The 22,798-nt window shown below is 49.5% G+C and overlaps 1 protein-coding gene and 1 long non-coding RNA gene across 6 annotated transcripts in view; one reads left to right on the top strand and one right to left on the bottom strand.

Annotated features, from left to right (window-relative positions):
* Positions 1 to 349: 349 nt before the first annotated feature.
* LOC125336670 lies at positions 350 to 7,189 on the top strand. The gene is made up of 3 exons (XR_007207819.1): positions 350 to 1,030; positions 2,528 to 2,820; positions 6,396 to 7,189. It is a non-coding gene; the product is annotated as an uncharacterized LOC125336670 (long non-coding RNA).
* A 21-nt stretch (positions 7,190 to 7,210) lies between these two features.
* The window catches only part of MAPKAP1 (MAPK associated protein 1), an 83,997-nt gene continuing 68,409 nt past the window's right edge, over positions 7,211 to 22,798 (bottom strand). For 3 of the 5 annotated variants that reach the window (XM_048325536.1, XM_048325539.1, XM_048325537.1), the window contains 3 exons: positions 18,803 to 18,940; positions 9,585 to 9,682; positions 8,551 to 8,840 (listed from right to left, as the gene is read on the bottom strand). In XM_048325536.1, coding sequence (XP_048181493.1) covers positions 8,655 to 8,840; positions 9,585 to 9,682; positions 18,803 to 18,940 — 422 coding nt within the window. In that variant the 3' untranslated portion in view covers positions 8,551 to 8,654. Of the gene's footprint in view, positions 7,820 to 8,550; positions 8,841 to 9,584; positions 9,683 to 18,802; positions 18,941 to 22,798 lie in introns of those variants that run through there. The other 2 variants (XM_048325538.1, XM_048325541.1) reach the window with 1 other exon arrangement.

Below are 22,798 nucleotides of genomic sequence, written 5' to 3'. Positions count from 1 at the left end.
GTCACAGCTCAGAGGCGACCGGGCTGATGGTATGTGTCAAACACCCCGCGTCTCCAGGGATTTTGGGGTGAGTGTCGTGTTTCTGTGTTTCTCCAGGCGTGGGGAGGCGGATACCGTGTGTGTGGTGTAGGGCTGGTGCCCGCTGGAGGCGATGGCACGGGCGCAGCCGGCCCTTTGGTGCCAGGTGTGATGCTGGGGGCCCCAGCTCCCTCTCCCTTATTCAGGCACAGGGATGCTGATCCTGAAACGCAGCCCAAACCCAGTGGTGGGTGTGGGGTGTCCTCCTGCCCGACTCCCCCCGGCCACCTGCCCCTGCCTGGGCCGTGAGCCCCCGCTGGCTGCCGGGGCGCGGGAGGTGCCCTCCTGCTAATTGGAGTGTGCTGAGGAGGAACCCGCTCAGCTCTGCCTGCCTTGACATTAAGACCTAAACTTGCTGTAAAACCAAATGGATATGCACACCCACATCCACGAGGCTTTTAGTTCAGCAACAAGTGAATCCATCAAAGCCCAGCACCTAATTTAATAGCAATAATGAAAGGTGTGCGTCACTATTAATTTAAGCACTCCAACATTAGCCTTGCACTTAGAAACCAGCAAGGCAAAGCTATTTACAAATGAATGTACCAGGGCAATAAATTGAAAGGACTGGTCTGACCTGCGGTGGCGGCTTTCTTCATTTATACATAGACATATTTCTATAGATGCATTTATTCCTATCTCTTTAGCGAACTCTCCCTAATTAAGTTGAAGTGGCAGTGGAAGTGTGGCAGTAAGTGTGGAAAGAAGCTGCTGAAAACGTATTTAATTCATTATAAATAATCTTTGATACTGTGAGGTTGCATAAAGGTTTTCAGTATCAGAGCAGGACACCGAGGAAGGCCAAGGAGATCATCTGCACACAGTGGGAGTGTCTGCATCCCGTGGTTTGACGTCCTCATGCCAGGGAAGGGGGAGCACGACTGGTGGGAGCCTCCGTTGGCACCGGGGGCCTGTGGAGCCCCAGCTCCGGGAGCACCGCGGCACGAGCAGGGTAAGGCCCATGAACACGGGGCTCTGGCTCCGAGCGGCTGCGCGTGCCCCCGGGATGGGAATGCATGAGAGGAGGAAGGTGTATGTCACCCGCATTAAAGGAGTTTAATGTGCTCGGAGTCACATTATTGTACCCTTGCAGAATACATTATCTGTCACGCTGCCTTTACAGGCTGTCACCTCGCAGAGAGGCTGCGGAGTTCCTGGAAACCATTATCAGCCTCTAATGATATTATCAAAATTGGAGCACTCGTGGCATGGTGGGGGCCGAGGATTCATCGCCTCTGCCACCACTCTCTGTGTCCTGAGAGGCCGTGGAAGCAGAGGGACAGGGCTGAGGCTGCACAGATCCTCCTCTGGAGCACAAGTCCCGTGGGTCATGTCCTGAGGGGTGCGGAGGACCCCTGCGTGGTCCCGAGAGCCACTGTGAGGACTGGGGTTGGCACCTTGGGTGGGGGCACCTGCCCCTGGCCCTTCCCCGTAAGATCTGTGGAGGAGCCCAGCCCATGGAGTGGGACAGTGCGCACCACATCCCACTCCAGGGTGCCCTTCCCATGACGCCGGTGACCCCGAGGGCTGCTCTGCCCTCTCCCTGTCTGGTGGCACTACAGAAAAACAGTCGTCTTTTTTGGAGTGTAATCTTCTGCCTGCGACAAGGAGGCACGCAAACTGATAAATTGCAGATTAAACGAGTGCCACACTCCACTCCAGCCCTGGCTGTTAATTCCCCTGTTGTGCAATTCCCGGCTCTCAGGGCCTGTCAATTCCAGCTAATCGCAGGAGGCACTAAAACACTCTGCCCTGACAGCCCCGGATCGAGGCACCCCTGACTCCCGGCTCAGGTGGATTGCACGCATCACTTATGCACAAATCAGCAATATGCCAGCAGGGAGGAATTATGTCCGATGACAGCCCAGACATGAGGTACATATTGCAGAGCCGGCGAGCCCCAGCCGCCGTGACAGATTGCGGCGCGGGGCTGCGCTGGTGCGGGAGCAGATCCCGGCTGCACCGGCCCCGAGCACACCCGGAGCCACCGGCACCGCGCCTGTGCTGCGACAGGATGGGGCAGCACTCCCAGCCCGGCCCCATCCCTGCCCCTGACCCTGTCCCCATCCCTGTCCCTGTTCTTGTCCCCATCCCTGTCAGTGCCACGACCCGGGCTGCCCAAAGGGGCTGGCGCTGGCATCAAGGGAAAGGAGGAGGGCACGGGGCTGGGGATGGCACTGTGGGCACAGGGGCTGTCCCACCCAGGACGAGGGCTGCCAAAACATCCTGCTGCGCCCAGCTGGGGTGGGGACCAGCCCTGCTCAGCCCCGCTCAGCCCAGCCCGGCTCTGCTGTAACATTTAACTTGTCGTAGTCTGTGATCCTGAAAAGCTGAAATTAATGACAGCCTTGCAGTTGCTCATTAATAATTGCTTCATTACTGTACGCAGTTGCAGCCTCCTGACAATAATGGGGTTTGCTGGTGTATTTCTAATTATCTGGCATTTCAGCTCCCTAATAGAGTCCCGGAGCTCCCTGACGAGACCTTGCTCTCCAGCAGGAGCACAGCCCAGCCCGCTCAGCCCCGACGCCGCTGGCAGCCCACGTGCTCCTTCATCTACAGCTCCCGGGAAGAGGCTGAACAGCCCTGGTGAGGCCTCATGCAGGACCTGGGGGCACCAAGACTCACCACTCTTGGGCTGAACTCTCCCATATTCCCATCGCACGCCTGGGGCTCGTGCCAAGGTCAGTTTGGGAGGAACGGCATCGGGAGAGGCGTTGGGAGCTCCAGAGCACTAAGCAGGTACGTGCCTGTGGCTGGCAATGCTCAGTATGGCCACACCACAGCCATCCCCATGGCCACACTGCGGCCATCCCCACGGCCAGGCCACACTGCGGCCATCCCCATGGCCACACCACAGCCATCCCCATGGCCACACCACAGCCATCCCCATGGCCACACTGCGGCCATCCCCACGGCCAGGCCACACTGCGGCCATCCCCATGGCCACACCACAGCCATCCCCATGGCCACACCACAGCCATCCCCATGGCCAGGCCACACTGCGGCCGTCCCCATGGCCACACCACAGCCATCCCCATGGCTACACCGCGGCCATCCCCATGGCCACACCACAGCCATCCCCACGGCCAGGCCACACTGCGGCCATCCCCATGGCCACACCACAGCCATCCCCACGGCCAGGCCACACTGCGGCCATCCCCATGGCCACACCACAGCCATCCCCATGGCCACACCACAGCCATCCCCATGGCCAGGCCACACTGCGGCCGTCCCCATGGCCACACCACAGCCATCCCCATGGCTACACCGCGGCCATCCCCATGGCCACACCACAGCCATCCCCACGGCCAGGCCACACTGCGGCCATCCCCATGGCCACACCACAGCCATCCCCACGGCCAGGCCACACTGTGGCCGTGCCCATGGCCACACCACAGCTATGCCCAAGGCCACACCGCAGCCATCCCCATGGCTACACCACAGCCATCCCCATGGCTACACCGCGGCCATCCCCATGGCCACACCACAGCCATCCCCACGGCCAGGCCACACTGCGGCCATCCCCATGGCCACACCACAGCCATCCCCATGGCCACACCACAGCCATCCCCATGGCCAGGCCACACTGCGGCCATCCCCATGGCCACACCACAGCCATCCCCATGGCCACACCACAGCCATCCCCATGGCCAGGCCACACTGCGGCCGTCCCCATGGCCACACCACAGCTATGCCCATGGCCACACTGCAGCCATCCCCATGGCCACACCACAGCCATCCCCATGGCTACACCACAGCCATCCCCATGGCCACACCACAGCCATCCCCACGGCCAGGCCACACTGCGGCCGTCCCCATGGCCACACCATGGCTGTCCCCATGGCCACACCACGGCCACACCACGGCCATGCCTGTGGCCACGGCAGCCCCAGCAGCCCTGGCGCTGCTGCTTGGGTGTGTTCCAGCCCGGGTGAGCAGAGCCAAGAGGAGGTGCCAGAAGCCTCTGTGGTGCCCAGGGCAGGGCTGGCTCAGCCAGGGCCGCGGTGCTGCGGGCGGTGGCTGCACTCCCGGCGCGTTCCAGCTCCTCGCAGAAATCCAGCCGGCAGTGGCAGCGGTGGCAGCGGTGGCAGCGGTGGCAGCGGTGGCAGCGGTGGCAGCGGTGGCAGCGGTGGCAGCGGTGGCGGGGGAATCGCGGCAGCGTCCCCACGCTCACAGCACGGAAATGACCACTTGTGCCCCATTGCAGCCCCCGCCACCGCTCCCAGCCCATTACGGCGCAGGCGGCCCCCGCGCTCCCACCTGGGGAGGGGGCTCATTTGTAGTTAAAAATCTATTGTGACTTGTCAGAAAAATGAATAAATGAGCACATTATTTTTTCATTGTGGAGCTCAGCATCTGTTTGTCTAATCAAGAAAGAGAACTGGGAAAGTCAACCAGGGCTGACGCACACATTTTATTTAACTTTTCCTCTGTCAAAGGAGTTTAAATGTGTAATGAACAGGCCATGGTGATTTGAAATATAATCCCATTACTCTGATGAGATTACCCAGGCTGTGAGAGTTCACAAATCATGCTTAGGGTTTTTAGAGTGAACAACACCCTGTTGAGATTTTTTTTCTCTTTTTGCATTTAAGCAGAGGTGTGTGGGGAGAATAAAACATGACAGTGCTTAACCCTTCAGACAGTGGAGCAGCAGCATGGGGCTGTGCCTGGGGCTAGCCCTCCCCGTGCCCCAGCTTTTGGTGACCCTGAGATCTCCCATGGTCACGGCAGCGATGCCAGGGAGCAGCACCTGGCCAGGGCACGCTCCTGCTGGCCCAGCTGGCCATGTGCCCACTGTGCCCACACATCCCTGCCCTCGTCGCCGTCCTTGTCCCAGTGCTGCACAGAGTGTCTGTGCTGGGATGTGATTTAAGGGGCATTAATTTCAGCTGCAGCAGCAGCACCCAGCCCCACCCGTCGCCACAGCAGCGCATTTCCGTGAATTCATGGGCCCATTACAAACATGTCTCCATAAATAACTCCCCCCATTAATCTCAGGGCTGCACCCACGGCTGTGAGATGGGTTTCGCCTGCTTGTCCCAGTGCCAGGTCTCAGACCTGCCTGAGGGGCAGCTGCAAAACCCCTGGAATGCACCAGGCTCCCGCCAACCCACACACAAAGGTGCCTCTGGCTGGAATTGGTCCTCTGGGAGTTCATGGCAAACCCCTGAGGAGCACAGGGAGAGCATCAAGCGCTCCGGCCTTGGGTGCCAGCATGTGCCAGGGTGCCCTGGGTGTCCCCTGCTCAAAGGTCACTCTGGTGTTCTCCAATGCTCTGATAAAACCAAGGAAGTGGAGGGGAACTGTCCCTGTGGACAAGACTCCTCCAACAGCAGGAGTCAGAGAAAATTCAGGGAATCTCTGCTGCCTCCAGCAGCTGCCTGTGCGCGGCAGGCCGGAGCCATCCTCGGCGTGAGCTGTGGCCGCGCTGCTCTGCCCGGTAGCAGGGATGGAGGAACAGCTTGCCTTGCTGACCCAGTTGAATGCCCATCTGACTCAATTACATCTACAGCTACCAGGGAAAGACCAGCCCGTGATGGCTCCATGCTCAGCTGTGCACACATTGCAGCCATGAGCTCCGATTTAACTCCTTCAGAAACACTGAGCACAAATGTGTGTTTGGGGGAGGGCTGCTCAGCTCCTGTAGTGCTGGATCTTTCCAGGATTTAAGGAAGGTTTCCTGCATGCCATGTATCAAACTGAATATGATCTTTGGAAGCAAATTTGCTTTTAAACTGTCAATGGTCCTTTCGGAGCAAATAAACTCACTTTGGGCTCCAAAGCTCCCCACTCCTCACCCAGCCCTTGGAGCAACCTCCGTCTGTCCATCCATTCATCTCTGCCTGGCTCCCAGGGACACCCAAACCAGGAACAGGCAGTGGAACTGACAAGAGGGTGTGAACACAGCTGGTCTGGGCAAGGGACTGTGCCACAAATGTCACCACACACAGCAGAGATACTATTATTTGAGTTTTTTACGTTCTGCTGAGAGCAAACCTGCACATGCTGAATCCCCACTGATGATAAATACATGTGAGGGGGTGGCAACAGCACTATGGCCATGGAAACAGGAGATTGCTGCAGTTTCTGGTACCAAATAGGCAATTTTTCAGTTCAGTTAAAAAGAATTGAAACTGGGTGGCCAAAGAACATTCACAGAACAACTTTAATGTTAAATAGTTCACAGAGTCAGTTAAAAGAGTCATTTACATCGAAGGGGCTTTTCCCATTGTATCTGTGCTGCATTTGCACATAGAAAATATTAAAAAATTAATAGAATACTATAAAATAGAGTTTCTCTTGTTTTGCAGGTATCATGGAAGACTGTACAGGGAGGCCTGGCCTCGGTGGTGCAGGGCTGAGCCCCTGAAACCCAGAACATAAACACAACAGGTGAGACACAGACCCTCCCTCTGCCCCAGGGGCTGCTCCCGCTGTGTTAAGGCTCAGGAAGTTTTCTCTGTACAAAAGCAAAGTGGGAGGCTGGCAGAGGGTGGGCAGTGCCAGAGGGAGCTGCCCCCAGCCCTGTGGGGAACCGGGGCAGTTCTACAAAAGTGGGGTGTGTGTGCAGAGCTCCAGTGACCTGGAGATGGACGAAAGACACCTCTGGTGAATTCAACCAAAAAGGCGGCTCTGGGTCCCAGCAATCCATTCCCGCGTTCCCTGATGTGTTAAGGATGGACAAGGCCAAGATAGTTACAAATCCCAGTACAAAGTAGTTCTTAATTTTTATTTTTAAAGAATAATATTGAGAGAAGGTGAAGGCATTTCTCAGTCCCCGGGTGCAAGGTGCCTCGGTGGACGCGCCACCCCCAGGGTGGCAGCAGCTGAGGGTCCCGGGCAGGAGGATGCTCCTCTCCACCACCAAGACGTGGATTTCCAACCACTGTGCTGCCTTTAGCAAGGAACTTCCAATAAAGCATTTGCAAAGCTGAAAAGCACAGTTAAATAAAAATATTTTTGAACAAAACAAACACAACAGACTCGACTGTCTCAGTGCTCCCTCGCTAAGCGCTCCCCTGCCATGGCTGCTGTTCCTGGCTCGTGGATGCCTCCTGCACTTCAGCAACAGAAGTGAAACCATCTGGGACTGCAGCCTCCCCCCAAAAGAACTGTGCATCATATGGACCTTGAAAAAGATTACATCTGTTTATTAATAGTAAAAATGGATACATTTGTCCTACATTTTGTTTTTAGAAATTTGATCATGTCACAAGCAATACCTGCGTGTACGTGGGTGGATTACAGATGTATATAATTTATTTTAACCAGGCTGTGAAATAATATGTAATCACATCTCTTCTTGTGATTGTACATAATACAGTAATTAAATGATGCCAGTCTACGTCATTCTCTTATTTCCAATCAAAGGAACCTGAAGCGTAACAGTCTTCTTTCCGGCTGATATGGCTCTTTATTTCTGTCACAGGGGAGACTTCCCATCACCAACGAGGGATAATCTTCCAGCCGTGAGAGACGGGATAATTCAGATTCCTTCCTGGCCGCTCCTGCCCCGGGCAGCAGGAGCTCCACAGTCCTGGCTCCCGCCTGGCCGGGCAGGGAGCGGCTCCTCCGAACGCGGCACACAGGCTCTCCTCGAGGCTCGGCCTCACTGCTGTCCCGACTTCTTCTCCTTCTGGAAGCTAAAGCTTGTTCTCCTGCTCAGTTTTCTTTGTTTCTGAGCAAAATAATCTGCTCTGGCTGTGCTTGCTCGCGACTCTAGAATATAGTTAACCTGTAAGATACGAGATGGTGTTTAATGTTACCGGAGGCTGGGTGGGACGGCCCGGGGTAGGCAGGGACCCCACTCCACCCACTGAACTGGTCCCAGCAACCACCAGCATGATGATGGCAGAGAGCACCCAGAGTGCCAGGAGAGCCCTGGCCTGTCCTCCTGTGCCCCTCACCCTGCCTGGTCACCCAAACCTCTGGGGAAGGCAGCGAGCTGTGCAGACCCCCCAGTGCTGGGATAATCCAGTAATGAACGTCAATAAAGGACCTTATCAGCCTCAGTAAAAAGAATTCTTCCATTATGATGTTTGCATACTCAGCTAATCTCAGAGTTTCCCTGTGTTTTGGCACATTTTACTTGATGAAAGCATTTTTAAATGATATTTAACAAGCCTGCTACTCCCTAAATTTATTATCTCCAATGCTTTGTGATAATCTCAGAGATAATTTTAATGGAAGGTTAATGCAAGAATCAAAAAGATAAAAATGCCCTTTGGTCTGCCATTAGCTGGTTAATATGCTGTGGCTTAAAACTTGCACAATTTTATGCACTGTAGAGTGTTTCACTTTCATTGCATATTACAGCTTTAGGCATAAAAATATAGGGAATTTTCATGGTCAATAAAGTCTCAGTCCTTCTCACTTGATCATCTAAAAAGCCTAATCTGAAAAGTCTGATTTTTCTGCGCTCCCTAATGCTGATGGAATTGAAAACAAACCAGTGACTTGTGCATGAAACCAGAGAATGTTCTATATAAACAAACCGCAACTTAGGAAAAAAGTACTGCTCAATATTATTTCTCTCTTGAATATTCATGGTATTGATACTAAACTTTTTTTTAGCCTTTGTTTATGATCAGTCTCAGATGTGTGGAGTCACCACCCCTGGAAGTGTTCAAAACCTGAGGAGATGTGGCACGGGCGTACTTGGGCAAAGGTTGGACTTGATGATCTTGGAGGTCTTTTCCAGCCTTGATGATTCTATGATTCCATGATTGTAAGTGTTTGGGATTGCAGTAGCTGATCTAAGATAAAGTGGGAACAGAAGAATTGGCCTAACAGCTCACAACAGAAACCCCCTCAAACATCCTGACCTTCTGTGTAATGAATAAAAGTTATTTTATCGCATGTCAGTTGTTTAACAATCCTCTAAACTCCGCACAGCCAATAAAAGCAAACATAACAGATGGTTTGCCAAAATTACTGCTTTTGAATTTCGACTTGCTGCAAAAGATGAACTTGCGGAAAATTCCATTTAATCTTTCAAGAGTGTAACAAAAATTTGTTTCCCAAAGCAAGGGAGTATGCGTCTATATAGAGCCCCAAGGAAAGCAAACAGTCCTGAGAGAGGATCAGGGCAGAAAAGCCCCTGTGTGCTGTGTAGGGACACCTGAGGGTGGGGGCAGAGGTGTGAGGGGCAGCAGCACCCAACCCCTGCACAGCACGGGGCTGCTGACCACGTGTCCGGAGGTGGAAACTACCTGGACACAATAAAATCTGGTAGTTTCCTATAAAATTCCACAGAAAATGGTGTCTCTGTTAACTAGAAACAAGAACAAAAGGAAATGCTGCACACACCCAGACAGCGGCTATGCGGCTGTTTGAAGGATGAATAAAACAACACACATGGAGCAGCCCATGGGTTAAACACACCCCAGTGGTCCCCAGGCACTGTACCCTTGTGTGTTTCCAGAGCCTCCTGAATACTCACATGTCTAACAAGTGGTAAAACACCAGGATTTTGGGTCACGTTAAAATTTAATACTCACCTTCAGTACAATTTCATTGACAGTAGCAGCATCTGATTCAAAGTAAAGGTGTTTGTAGTCATGATTGCTTAGATATGTAAGTTTAAATATTGCATGACCTGCAAAGATAAGAAAAAAACTGCTTAGAATATTCCTGTAAAGTTTGAGCAGAGCTTGTGTGCCTGACAGAAGAAAACCACAGATGGTGATCTCAGCGTACCATCAGCACGACAGAAGGAAGCAATGAAATGCTGACAGGCTTCTCATGTCATTTCAATTTAAGGCAAGTGGTGGCTTACAGGAGCAGCTGAACTCCAGTCAATAAAGTTCCTTTTCCCATCACATCCCCACTGCAGGAAACGCAAAAATCCATCAAATGGCTGGTTAGCTCTGCTCGGCCCACGACGGCGCTGCAGCTCAGCCACCGCGTCGGGGAACTGCTCACGGGGCGATCCCCGCGCGCAGAGAAGAAGTGTTGTATTGAAAAGAAAAGGGCAATTAATCCCAGAATCACCACTCCAAACCCTCATCCCAAAACACCACGTGAGCCCATCCGGCTGCTGATGGCGAAGGGGAACGTCACCGACTGCACGGCACCGAGGGTCGTGGCTTGGGGCTGGGATCGCCCTTCCCACCCGTGGGACAATTGAATTGAGCTCTAACTGTAACCTGCTGTCACCTCCCTGGTGCTCGGGCCTGTCCCAAAAGGAGGTTCTCCGTGCTGGCCCCGTGGACACACGGTGCTGGAGCAGCTGCTCCGTGGCTGCCCTGGGACAACGGCCCCAGACTCCGTCACACAGTGCCGGGAGGGACGACTTAGACACAAAGGTCTAATGTGGAACACGTAGGAAGGCAAAATATCCTTCACTTGTATGGATGCTGATTGCTTCAAAATTAAAATTAAATGTATTCTACACATGATACTTTTCCAACGGTTTTCTAATTTATTCAGTTCAACAGTCAAAGTTAGCAATCTATAAAGCAACAGCCACATTACTGTAAATCCAGGTCTTTCCTGCTGGAGAGCTAATTGGAAATCTTATTTACATTATCTAATTCTCCAGATTTCCAAAAAGTGACTGATATATGCTCAGATTGGTGGCCAGGAAATTTGAGATGCAAGTATTTTATTGTGGCATGTTAATTAAACACCATTATGATGCACTAATCTGGAATATAAATTCTATATTGAAAAATTGGCTAATAATAATAATAAAAACCCAACCCTTTAAATCATTTGACAAATGATGCCTCAGTGGTACTAAAAATGCGGAATTCCAAGCTGGGAGCTCATCAGCATGTTAATGCATGCAGCTCTGCCTGGAACACAGCATCTTAATGACTCCAAAAGTGCCAGTGCACCACTCTGGTGGGGATGGGACACAGCACTGTGCTCCACCAGCTCCCACCATTTTCCTTGGACATTGAACATTCCAGACTGGTTATCAGAAATGAAACTGGCACAAAACAGGGTCAGAAGGACCCCAGCGAGCTGCTGTATTTCGGGTCTTGGAAGGTCATTCTGTAATTCTTGCTGTGGATCAAGACAAAACCTCTTCAGGTGTTCCCTGCTGCCCTGGGAGCCCAGCCTGGCCTCGTGCCCCCGTGACACCACGTGTCCCTCGGGCACTGTCCTGCCCAGCGCAGCGTTCCCGCTGCCAGGGGCACAGAGGCTGCTCCAGTCCTGCCTGCCTGGCAGGGCACTGGCCAAGCGTGGCCCAGGCTCCTGCAGGGGCTCCCGGGAGCCACCGGGGACGCGGCGCCGATGCCGAGCCCGCGGCTGTGCAGGACCAGCCATGCAGAACACGCAGCCCCATCCTGCTGGGACTGGTGATTCAGTGGAAAGAAGCCAAGAAGACTTTTCCTTAGAAAGCCCCATTACAGCATCATGTTTATGGGCTCCAAGTCCACAACACACTACTTACAGCATGAAATATGAGTGCACTGAAATCCTAACTGGCACTTTGCTCTGCTACTCTTCTAGCCAGATGGAATTTATGAATTGTGAGATTGATTTCCATTTCCAAGAGTGCTTAAATATGTGATGTACCTCTTTCCAATAGAGCACCACCCCTGACAATTCTGAGATCAATAGGAGCTTCCATGGTTTGATGTTTCCGTATGAGAGGATCTGGTAACAAACAGCAGCAGCTCGAGTGGCTCCTACAGCACGTGACAGGAGATTTAAACCAAATGCAGATGCTGCACAAGCAGCTGTTACCATCACTCCACACCAACAGTAGCTAGGTGTTTGCAGGGAACCTCAGTGCCCTGCAATCAGGATTAATCAGCTGCACAACAACAGAAAATCCATGTTATTCCCGACTACGTTTGTCCATTAAAACAGCTATGGAAAGCAAATGGAATGACAGGAACTCATCTGTTACCAACAGCTTTTGTCACAGGGCACGTGCAGCCCATGGCAAGCTCAGCACAGCCGAGGGGTCTCGTGCTGATGCCCCTGGTGCCCCTCGCCAGCCCCACCACGGAAGCCCCACTGCAGCAGCAGGAGAGCAACATCTCCCCACTGGTGCCCTTTGGCCTCGGCTCAGAACGCTGATAAATCTTCTCCAGCCCCAACACTAATGGGTTCCTGTGTGGTTACTCCTGGAGAGGAGCCTACAGCTGCTGCCGACGGAAGGGCAGGATGCTAATTCACTGGGAATTCACCAAGGAGAGCTCATTTACTCCTTCAGCACCACGTCTTACATTCAACTGCTCACCCCATCTCCTGATTTTTAGCACCACTGCACTGCCAATGAGGCGAGGGAAGAGGCCCTGCAGTGCCACAGCTCTTGGGTCTCCTCACCCTTCTGAGGGCTGCTGAAACTCCTGGTGCAACCTCCACCCTGCACCTCAGCCCCCAACTTCTCCATGTCCCCATGTTTACACATAGCAGTGAGGAATCCTATGGAATTACAGCTCCAGAATTACTGACCATAATGTGCTTATACGGGTAACAGTCAATCTTGTGCTAATTCCTGCAATCTTGGGAAAACATCCAAACCCTTGGTGGGCCCCACACTGCACCTGATACAGGTAAAAAAATAATCACTATAATCTAAGTAATAAGCTCTTTTTATCAAAGTCTAAAACCCACATTTTTTGCCTGGAAAACAAGGATATGAATTTGCACAAGAAAAGATAATTTTTTTACTGAATCTGTCAAAACTAGAAAGTTTTTCTTCTTTCCCTCCCACTTCCCAATTCAGCCCTTACCCAAATCCTCTGTCTGCCAACCCTGCTCTTTAAACAGAATGCAGGGAATTAAGTCACTAATTAGACAGAGGATTAAAAGAATATTCATTAATTGGACAAAGCAGAAAACAAACAAACACTGGGAAATGCAAATTTATGTTAATTTTTCAATATACCTTGATGATTGCTTTGTCATTACAGGGCCATAAGGCAGAAGTCAACAATTAAGAGTTATTAGTGGAATAAATAGCTGGAGAAGGACTCTCTGAAGAACAAAGCACTTATGGACATTGTTTGACATCACTGCTTCTCACTGCTTCAGAAGCTGTGACCTCAACAGGCTCAAACCCTGAAATCTCTTCTCATGGGCCCACAAAGGATGAAAAAGGATTGGAAACACACCAGTAAAAGGTAAGGAAGGAGGATAATAAAATACGCACCAGCAACACCTTTGTACAAAGACACATTTCCTTCAAACCCTGCACGAGATGGGGGAGCCTCTGCTCTCCGACCACTGCTACATTTCACCCAAAAGCACTGGGGAGGGGCTCAGCTGTCTGAAATCTACTTGTGATACCTCAGAAATGATGCTGTGACCCTGGAGAAGGGCCTGAAGGGCCTATAAAGCTGCAAGAGTTGCATTACCACCAAAAACACCCAACACCCTTCCTGACACCCTCTGGTAACGAAGAAACTTCGTAGGGGATGGCACAAGTTGCACCATGGCCGCAGTTGGATTGTCCAGATACGGCCCTGGGCTTGGCTAGGGACAGACAGAACGGGGATGTGGACCTGCGTGTACAGCTGGGGTTAATCCCATTTTATGCCAGTGATATTTATCCCAGAGGTGCATAGTTTAGAGGCAGCGAGGGCAGTCAGTTCTGGATGAAATCCTCACCCCACTGATAGCAGTGGAGTCACTGATGGGTTTGGGCTGCCCACCACGAACCCAGGGTGGATCTCCTCAAACCAGGGCAGTACTTAGGTGGGAACAAATGATAAGACTGTTATGGAAAAAAAAAAACCAGCTGTGGTCTGGCTGGCTTGCCCCGTTGTCTCAGGCAGCAGCAATTAAAGTGCAGCACACACCCACTTTTGTGTCAAATTGTGGTAACTATTCACACATCTGGATTTTTTTCCCCCCAAAGCCTTTTGTTTCCTCTTCAAATTATTATCAAAGGCAGAACACTAATGAAAATTTTCGCAAAAATGCTGAAAATTGAGGTGCAACTCGGGGTTGCCCAAAACCTCTTCACCAGCAACCTTGTTTGGGAAAAAGATAAATAAATCAAAATGCAGTGTTTCCACATGGCAATCGGCTCCTCCACTGTGTCTGCACCTCATCAATCACGCATTGTCTGCCGGAGAGGCGAGCCTTGTAAATGTCACATCCACTCAGGCCCGAGGAGAGGCGAATCAAAATGCAGCGAGGAGTTTTAATTGGATAGTGTAATTAAACTAAAAAACCCCAGCAGAATAGCTTTGACAGGATAGATGAAGACCCCTTTTAATAGGGCTACAAAACAGATTTGTTAAAAGGATGAGGCAATGCGCGCTCCTGATTGCGCTCAGGAGAACTTTTATGGAGAGGCTGTTCAAGGGGGACGCAGTTAATCAGCGCAGCCCCGGCTGCGGCAGGAGCCGCTCCAGCGACGCCGTCCCCGACCCGCTCCTGTCCCTCCACAGACCCCTCCCTGCCAGGCCCTTCTCTGGTGGGACACATCCTGCTGAGTGCTGCCCCAGCCTGGCGCAGCCCGAGCCCACCAGGGCACACAGAGCCGTCGGCACAGCCACGGCCATCTGCGCCTGCTGCCGTCCCCCAGGCACCCCCTGCCCGCACAGCGTGGCCACGGGCGGCCTCATCCCTTCTGTTCCACGCTTGGACATTCCTTCCACTCCAACCTGAAGTTTGGATTAGAATTAGAACCTGTGATTAGTCTCCTATTGAGTAGGAATTTTACTGTGTTACTTCGCGCTCCGCTGTGGGAGCAGCGATATCAGGAACCAGCACGTGATATTTTGTGCACCATTTGCAGAGCACACACCGCCTCTGCTCTGGCCCCACTGCAGGCTCTGAGCGAACCTGCAATGGCTCTATTTAAACTCCCAGAGCAGCAGGAACCCAACACCTTCCCAACATTTTCTGGGTATTTTCAGCCCTCCCACAACCCAACAACAAATTCGTTAAATTAGTATTACCCAATGTGCATAATCGGGAGGAACTGGACACTGAATTAAAACATCAAATACCTTTAGCTTTAAATGAAAACTACATAAAGGGGGTTCAGGCATCACTCTGGCTATCACTTACAGCCAGGGTGAATACTGCTGGAAAAGCTATTTTCGTGCAGATGTGGAATTCAATGGGAAAGACTGACTCGTGTAGCAACATCAATCAAAACGTCGGCTCGGCTGGCAGCTCTCGACAGTAAGGCAGGTTCAAAGGTCACGGGATAAAGAAAAAGCCAAGCTCTGGTTCAGCTCTAATATCTCCTCGCTGGAAGTCTTACCGAGGTACCTGCCCCCCTTCTGTACTCGCAGCTTTCATTAATCTTCTTGCCATCTTTTTTAACTAGTCATGCAGAACCGCTCGATAGCGAGACATATAATGGGGAGGCCCTGTGCCTATTACCAGGTTAACACTCTGTTAAGCCCCAGTGCAACAATGGAATCAGAATTTAAAGGAAATCTTCAGCTGCAGGGTGCAAAGCGGGCAATTAAATTACAAACTGAAGTTACCCATGTACTCTGTGACCTACGGAACACCTTTGTTTAGACTTACCTTCATACTGAGGGTATTTTGACATAGCAACTGAGATGTCTCTGCTTTATGGAAACAAAAAACAGGCAGATAAGGGATCACAGAGAATGCTGCTTCAGTGTTTCAAGTAAATTATCAAATAAATCCAATTTCTGCAGCTCGTGTAAAAGCACAGATGCCTGGGAGAACCTCAGGGCAGGTGCCTGGCCCATCAGGCGTGGTGGCCCCGTGGGGCTGCCCTGGGCTCAGCCAGTGCCCGGCAGCCCTGGGCATCCGCCACGGCCACTCGGGCCACAGAGCACTGCACATGGGCAGCGGGCAGTGACACTGAAGTTTCTCCCCTGTCCAAGTAATGTAAGAGACATTACCAGAATCAGATTTCCTTTAAATTACACTATTGCAAAGGGATATAATTGTATTAAACATATTATGTTGCTTCCTTAAGACTTTATATTATGTACACTTAATTGAGATACAAAGCTCTTTTCAGCTATAAAAATGACAACTACTTTATTAAGGCTTAAATCTTATTTCTCCATGATAGGATGCTTCCTTTCAAGACTCAAAACATTCAGAATCTCTCCTGATAATCAGGCTGAACCTGATTTAAAGAAGATGTTCGTGCCCGGTGTTGTCAGTTTCTAATGTCATCGGAGCAAGCCAGCAGGGCCATTACCTCTTCCCTCAGTCTAAATCCAGGGAGTCTGATTTAATTTACAAATAAAACTTCAAATTCTGACCCAGGGCTACTACAAGGGCAAACAAAAATCATCAGCCATCCCTGCCTACAATCCCCCCACTAATGGCAAATGAGATGCCAGAGCTTTCTGTTTTCATTTTCTGTCCTCACTGCAGGCAGCTCCGAGTTCTGTGAACTCACAGCACAGGAAAACTCAGCCTGTCCAGAACAGCTCCGAGCTGTCCATCAATATTCCCACCACGTCAGCTCTGAAGCTGTTGAGTCCTTTCACACCCACACAAGTGCCACTAAAGCTTCGTTGCACGACCGAGTTCAGAGAGACCTAAGGAACACGTGCACGAGACTCCACTGCACCCTCACGCTGCTCCCAGCACGCAACCTCTATCCCCAATGCCCCTGGCCCTTACTAAAAAGTAGGGTCACATTTGGAGGCTGGTGCAAACCCTTCACCTCTTCAGAACTACAAGAGCCCAGCCCAGCAAAGTGGAGCTCAGCTGGGTTCCAACCCCACTGCGGTGCCTGGGGAGGGAAGGCAGCCCCAAACCCAGAGCCCGGCGCAACGGGACAAGCACAGCACTTCTGAAAGAGCAGATGGAGCATGTTTGTGTTACAAGAGATAAAAACATGAAAACAAAATATATTGCAGAACTCAAAGACCTTATCTGTACTCAGCCTTTCTTTGCAATAATTCATTCAAGAAAGATCCGGGAATAATTTTTGATGTAAACTCTGCTACAAACATACATCACTGTGCTGATAAAAATCACAGACAAAACTTGTGAAATACAGTGAGTTTCATTCCTTTATGCTGCTAAAATAACTTTTTTCCATTTAAAATTCAAGAGATACTGATCTGCTGTTCAGTTCCCCAAAATGCATCATTCTGAGATGTCACACTAAAAGTCTTTTCTGCTGGCCTAAAATAATGACTTTTGGAACATCTTTAGTGAGTTGGGAAAAGGTCAGCAGTTTCAGGAGGAAGTATTTTCTCCTTCTGGAACTGTGCTAAACCATTATTTAGTAGGAGAAGTTTAAGATGTCCACATGACAATGAGCAAATAAACCCCTCAGTGCTGTAATGGTTGCCTTGGTCGCAACCTGTCAGTGTCCTCTCCAAAGCCACCGTGACTCTTCACTCAGTGGTCCCCATGTGCAGGTACTGCCCTCCTGCACCTGGGCTCTCTCTGGGGGTTGAAATTCCTGGGTTGGCAGGATTTGGGTACAAACACAATTTCCCACAGCAGCAGGTGCTGCCTCTGGGGCTGGAGAGCCCCATCCTGGCAGGACGGGGTCTGAGGTGTCCAGGGATTGTGCCCTGGTGTGTTGACAGCAGTGGAAACCTCAGATTTCAATCCGACTCTTCAAGTACAGCCTCATTTTGTGGGCACCACTTTATCCCCTCAAATGTTTGCATTTGCAGTGAAATGTGGCCGCAGTGCAGAGGTGTGACAGGGTTTACCAGCACAAACTGCCCCCGGCACTGTACACAAAATCCTCATGAGTTTCAGACTACCAGGTCACTGGGGAAGCTTCTCCTTGGGGTCGTGCCTACCCAAGGACCATGAAATCTTGATGGAGAGACAGAAGACAATGACTAGACGAAGAACATGGAGTAGGAAGGGGTAATGAAGGGGAGAAAGATATAGTTCAATAATTGCTGATAAAATCTGTGGCAGCCATAAATTTACTCTTCCAAGAGAATTCAACAGATCATTACCTCTGTAAATATGTATCACATAATTCTCCCTCTCTGTCACCTTGCAGATAAGTACTTAATACCAGCATCTCACTACCCTGCAGAGGCACAAGTGCAGTAAAATCCATCTGAGCTTTTGAACTGCAGTCACTTTTTGATAGTAGACAGTTCCATTTTGGCCCCACTGGGAGCCATTGCCCAATTTCCCCAGGGCCCATCCTGCGCTTTTTAAAACAAATTTTCCAGATAGAAACTCTCATTACTCTACTGACACAACAAGCAGAAGCCCTTCCTTTTTATTGCACTCTACAGAGCCAGCTCTGACCTCTGGGTGATGACTGAGCTGGGATGTCCAGCCTGTCCCCAAACCTGGCTGTCACCGCCGTCCTGGCCCGGCCACCACTATGGAACAGAATGCCCAGAGTGGCACCTTCCATCCCAGTGACCCTGCAGCCATGGCTGAGGCAAATTCAGACTGAGCTGACACTTACTGTATGTCTGAGATCCTCAGTTGCACCAAAGATATTTAAAACAAGTCTGAAAGCTAAAAAGTTGAAAAAATTGCAATTATGTTGAATCATGGATTTGCTGGCTCTGCTGCAGGGCTGGAGACAGCTGGGCAGAGCCAGTGTTCCCTTGGTGTGACAGTGGGCAAGAAACACTGAGTGATGCCATTAGCTGAGAGCAGCATCAAAGGACACTCGTAAAATGTGTGTCTGTTTATGCTGTGTTCTCTATAACAGAATTGAGTCAGATTAAAAACATCCTGTAATGAATAAAATACACCTATAGAAAGAAAAGGACATGGTAGCAATAATTCTTTGGACATCGAGCACATCCAGGGAGGCAGAGAAGAGAGAACATAAATAAAAAGGACTACTCACTTGGGCTTTTTTCTTCCGCAAGGTCACAGGCACAGAGGAGTTCAGAATCGATTGAAATGGGTTTCTGCTTAATCCAAAACTTAGTGCTGGCCTTCTGATTAGTAACAGGGTCTATCTCTACCTTGTCTCCAGAAATACCTGAGGTGAGAAAGAATAGAGAGCCACAACAGTGATCTGTTTAACCGATTTCATATCAGCCGTTTGACACACTTTATAAATCTTAAATGGGCTGAAGGTATATTGCCCTTCTGGGCTTTCTGAAAGCATGGCAGCTTTTGAAACCAGAAGCAAATGGTTATCAAACTGCATTGATAATCTGCATTTTATTCTCCCACATAAGCATACCAAAAGAAAGAAATATCACAGAAAAAATTATTCTAAATGCATACAGAGCTCTTCTGGAAGCAGCAGCTACATGAGCTGCGAGATTTATAGGAGATAGTGCTGGTTCTGCAGTCACCACTGCTCTGTGTAATAGACACTATCACCACCAGCCCCACTCCATCTGCTGTACAGCACACATAGAATCACAGAATAACAGAACCAGAGGCTCAGAATATGCTGAGTTGGAAGGGACCCATCAGGATCATTGAGTCCAACTCCTGGCCCTGCACAGGACATCCCAAGAATCCCCCCTGTGCCTGAGAGCCTCTTGAACCCAGGCAGGCTTGATGCTGTGCTCACTTCCCAGGGGAGCCTGTTCCAGAGCCCAACCCTGCTCTGGGTGAAAACCCTCTTCCTGATATCCAACCTAAACGTCCCCTGACAGCTTCAGCCGCTTCCTTGGGTCCTGCCACTGGTCACAAGAGCAGAGATTGGTACCTGCCCCTCTGCTTCCCCTCGTGAGGATGCTGAAGTTCACAATGAGGTCTGACCCCGGTCTTTTCTTCTCCAAACAAAGTGCCCTCATCTGCTGCTCGTAAGACTTCCCCTCCAGACCCTTCCCCATCCTCGTGGCCTCCTTTTGATGCTCTCTAATGGCTTAATGTCTTTTTTATGTTGTGGTGCCAAAAACTGCACACAGTACTCAAGGTGAGGCCACACCAGTGGCAGAGGGCAAGAAGCATCCTGCTGGAACCAGTTCAGCAGCTGTTGACGCAGCTGAACAAACTTCCCAGGCAGCTTTTAACATCTAGGTGTGCAGAGCCTTAAAAACAGTGATGTGTCTTCAGCCATGAGTTACAGGGTGAAGCTCATGAGATATCGACAAAATGTCTGAATTTGCAAACCACATCCTTGGCAACTCCAAAGCCAAGGAGGCAGGAGCCTGGGGGGGGGTCTGCCTGCAGCCCCTGCCCCAAGCCCAGGTCAGCCTTGCCCACCCCGCGGGTTATGGGAACACCCCGTTAACCCAACAATGCGCTCTGCCATTACACACACGTCACATCAGAGAGATCACACTGCAATTAAACATTGTATCAAGATACCAATTAACATCCAGGCTGCTGGAACTCACTAATTTGAGTAGGATGAGGCTGTATCTGGAGCCCATTTTGGTCTGTGATTTAATTTTGGATAGATTATGTAAAATCGGTGTTGGTATTTCACTGTAATGGTTCTTTATTCCAAATGGTATTTGCTGTAGTTTAAGGAAAATATGGAAGCTGATGATACAAAGTCTTATTTTCTCACTAAAAAAAAGTCAAAGGAAGTTCTAAAAATAAAAGTGCAAATTCTTTGTGTGCGAGGGCTGTTCCCCATCCCTTCCTCTAAGAGCATCACCCCTAAAAATATCCTCAGGAAAATTTCAGTATTTGGTCCTGCAACTTCAGAATTCACAGTCAGTCAATACTGTTAATGCACCTTGTTAATTTGATAGGATTTGTCAGGTAACTCCACTGGAAAATTATATAAAACTGTTCCAGATGAACAGATGATAGTGACATGAATTAAAGTGATAGAACAATAGTGGAATATAAACCAGAAATGACACCCAAAGTGGCTGTTGATTTATTGCCATCCTGAGTTTGGTTCTGGGCTTCCATGTATATTAGTGCTACAAATCTGGGTCCATTTAGCAGCGAGATGCTCATACATACATCACCAGCTCCTGCTCCAAGCCAAGGTCACTCCCCATTGCATCAATCTTCTCAGCAGAGGCTACTTCACCATTTTGTAACCATCTCAGATGGAACAGACTTCCTCCTCTTTCATCTTTTTTTTTATCATGTAAAATACACTTTAACTTCTATTATTTTTATCTGCAAATTGTTGCTGTATACTTCATCCATTATTTCTGTATCTCGACATCGCTGGCTCAAGCTAACCCACATCCAGAGAGCACATTGACAAAGAATGTTGTCTTTTTTGTGTTATTGTTCTCACAATCTGGATGTGTTGAAACCTAAAATCAAAACAGTATTGTGTCTGTGGCTTCTGCAGTCTCTGTCTCGCAGCACAAATCACTCATACTCAAAACCTAAGTAAAAATGCTGCTTCTACTATTTTTTAAATTCATTCATTTTGTCAAAAGAAATGCCAGTCCAGTAACACTGTTCTGTTCTTGCTCCCTTTGTTGGGGTCTGCAATTGCCCCCCCCTTCTGAAATACTTGCCAGCAGTTGTTTTCCCAGACAATATGCTCCTGTTAGTTCTGCTAATGTAATACACAAGTAAATGTGTCTTATTCCTCCACAACACGATACAGCCTTTGTAAAACTGCTCAGAGTGCTGCTGTGTGTGCATTACCCTGCAATATGGGCTGAAACACAAACCCCAGACCTTAAACTGCCACCTTAAATGCAATAACCCCATCACTCAGAGGGCTGGGCATTCCTCCCATGGCCATCCACATTTCACCTTTTACTACAGAGCTATGCACAATGCACAGACAATCAAATTTACTCCCGTATTTTTCATAAACCTTGTCTCAAATTCAATGATCAGGCCTCAAAGCAGCTAAAGCATTTCAAAAAGTGCAATCTGCTCCTGCACAGCCACCGACACCATTGATCTGCCAACAAGGAGCAAAGCAATGGCACGGGATTCTTGGGGTCCTCGAGAAACACTTGCTTTGCTGTGGCTGCTACACAGAACTGATGGCACAAAAAGGCTGCACAGAAAAGTCTTTGCAACTGGCCATCATCAAACTGCTGGAGAACAGCTCCCAGACCAGTTACTATGACTGAAGACAAAAAACTAGCCCCCGTTTTTTCCATTTCAGGGAGGAAGAAGCAGTCTGTCACTCACAGGTAACATGTAACACTCATAGCCCAAACCCAAACAGCCCCTCAGCCCTTATTTTACCAGTGCTGCTCCTTTGATATCTTTAAAAAATTCAGGATAAAACCCAGCAACTTTGACTTTATCGAAAGATTTTGATTTTCTACAATTGCTCATGGTTTGAACACCCTACTGAGGTTTTCTTTGATTTTTAAAAAATAATTAGATTATAAAACCCCATTGTCAGCGCACTGCCATCAAAATCACGCAAGTTCACAGATTGTTATAAAAGGGAAATTTTATGGTCCTTACAGCACTGGGCAGGGTCAGCTCCTCCACTGCTGCACAAGTTAAGCCATTTGTTTCATTTAACAGCTCTTCTCCCTTAACCATTTATCTTTAGTGATCTGTCATGACCTTTTCAAGCTCTCATTTCTGACACTTCCCAGATACAGTGAGTCAAACTTCACTGGAAGCAAACTATCACACCCCGAGAGTTTGCTCAAACACAGCGAACATGCCCAGCACTGCCCTGCTCCTGCACCAGCAGATAAATCCTGCCTTAACTAGACAGCTCAAAATAAACCAAAAAAGCCTCTTCCATGAGAATTTTACAGACATGTATTCTTACATGTGCTTCAGGATGGAAGAATGAAGAGACTGTAGTGACAATAATACAGGAGTTGGTACAGTTTAACAATTCTACTGAATTCTACAGAATAAATGTATTTTGCAAACATTATGACACTTAATATCTTACTGCTGAATCATTTCTTTATGGAAGTATTTGCAGGAATGTCACAGGTCACCTACCAATGCATCATTAATCAAATTT

Source organism: Corvus hawaiiensis, chromosome 21 (assembly GCF_020740725.1).
Source record: "Corvus hawaiiensis isolate bCorHaw1 chromosome 21, bCorHaw1.pri.cur, whole genome shotgun sequence".
Lineage (NCBI taxonomy): Eukaryota > Metazoa > Chordata > Aves > Passeriformes > Corvidae > Corvus > Corvus hawaiiensis.
This window is presented reverse-complemented; position numbering and strand designations above follow the sequence as displayed.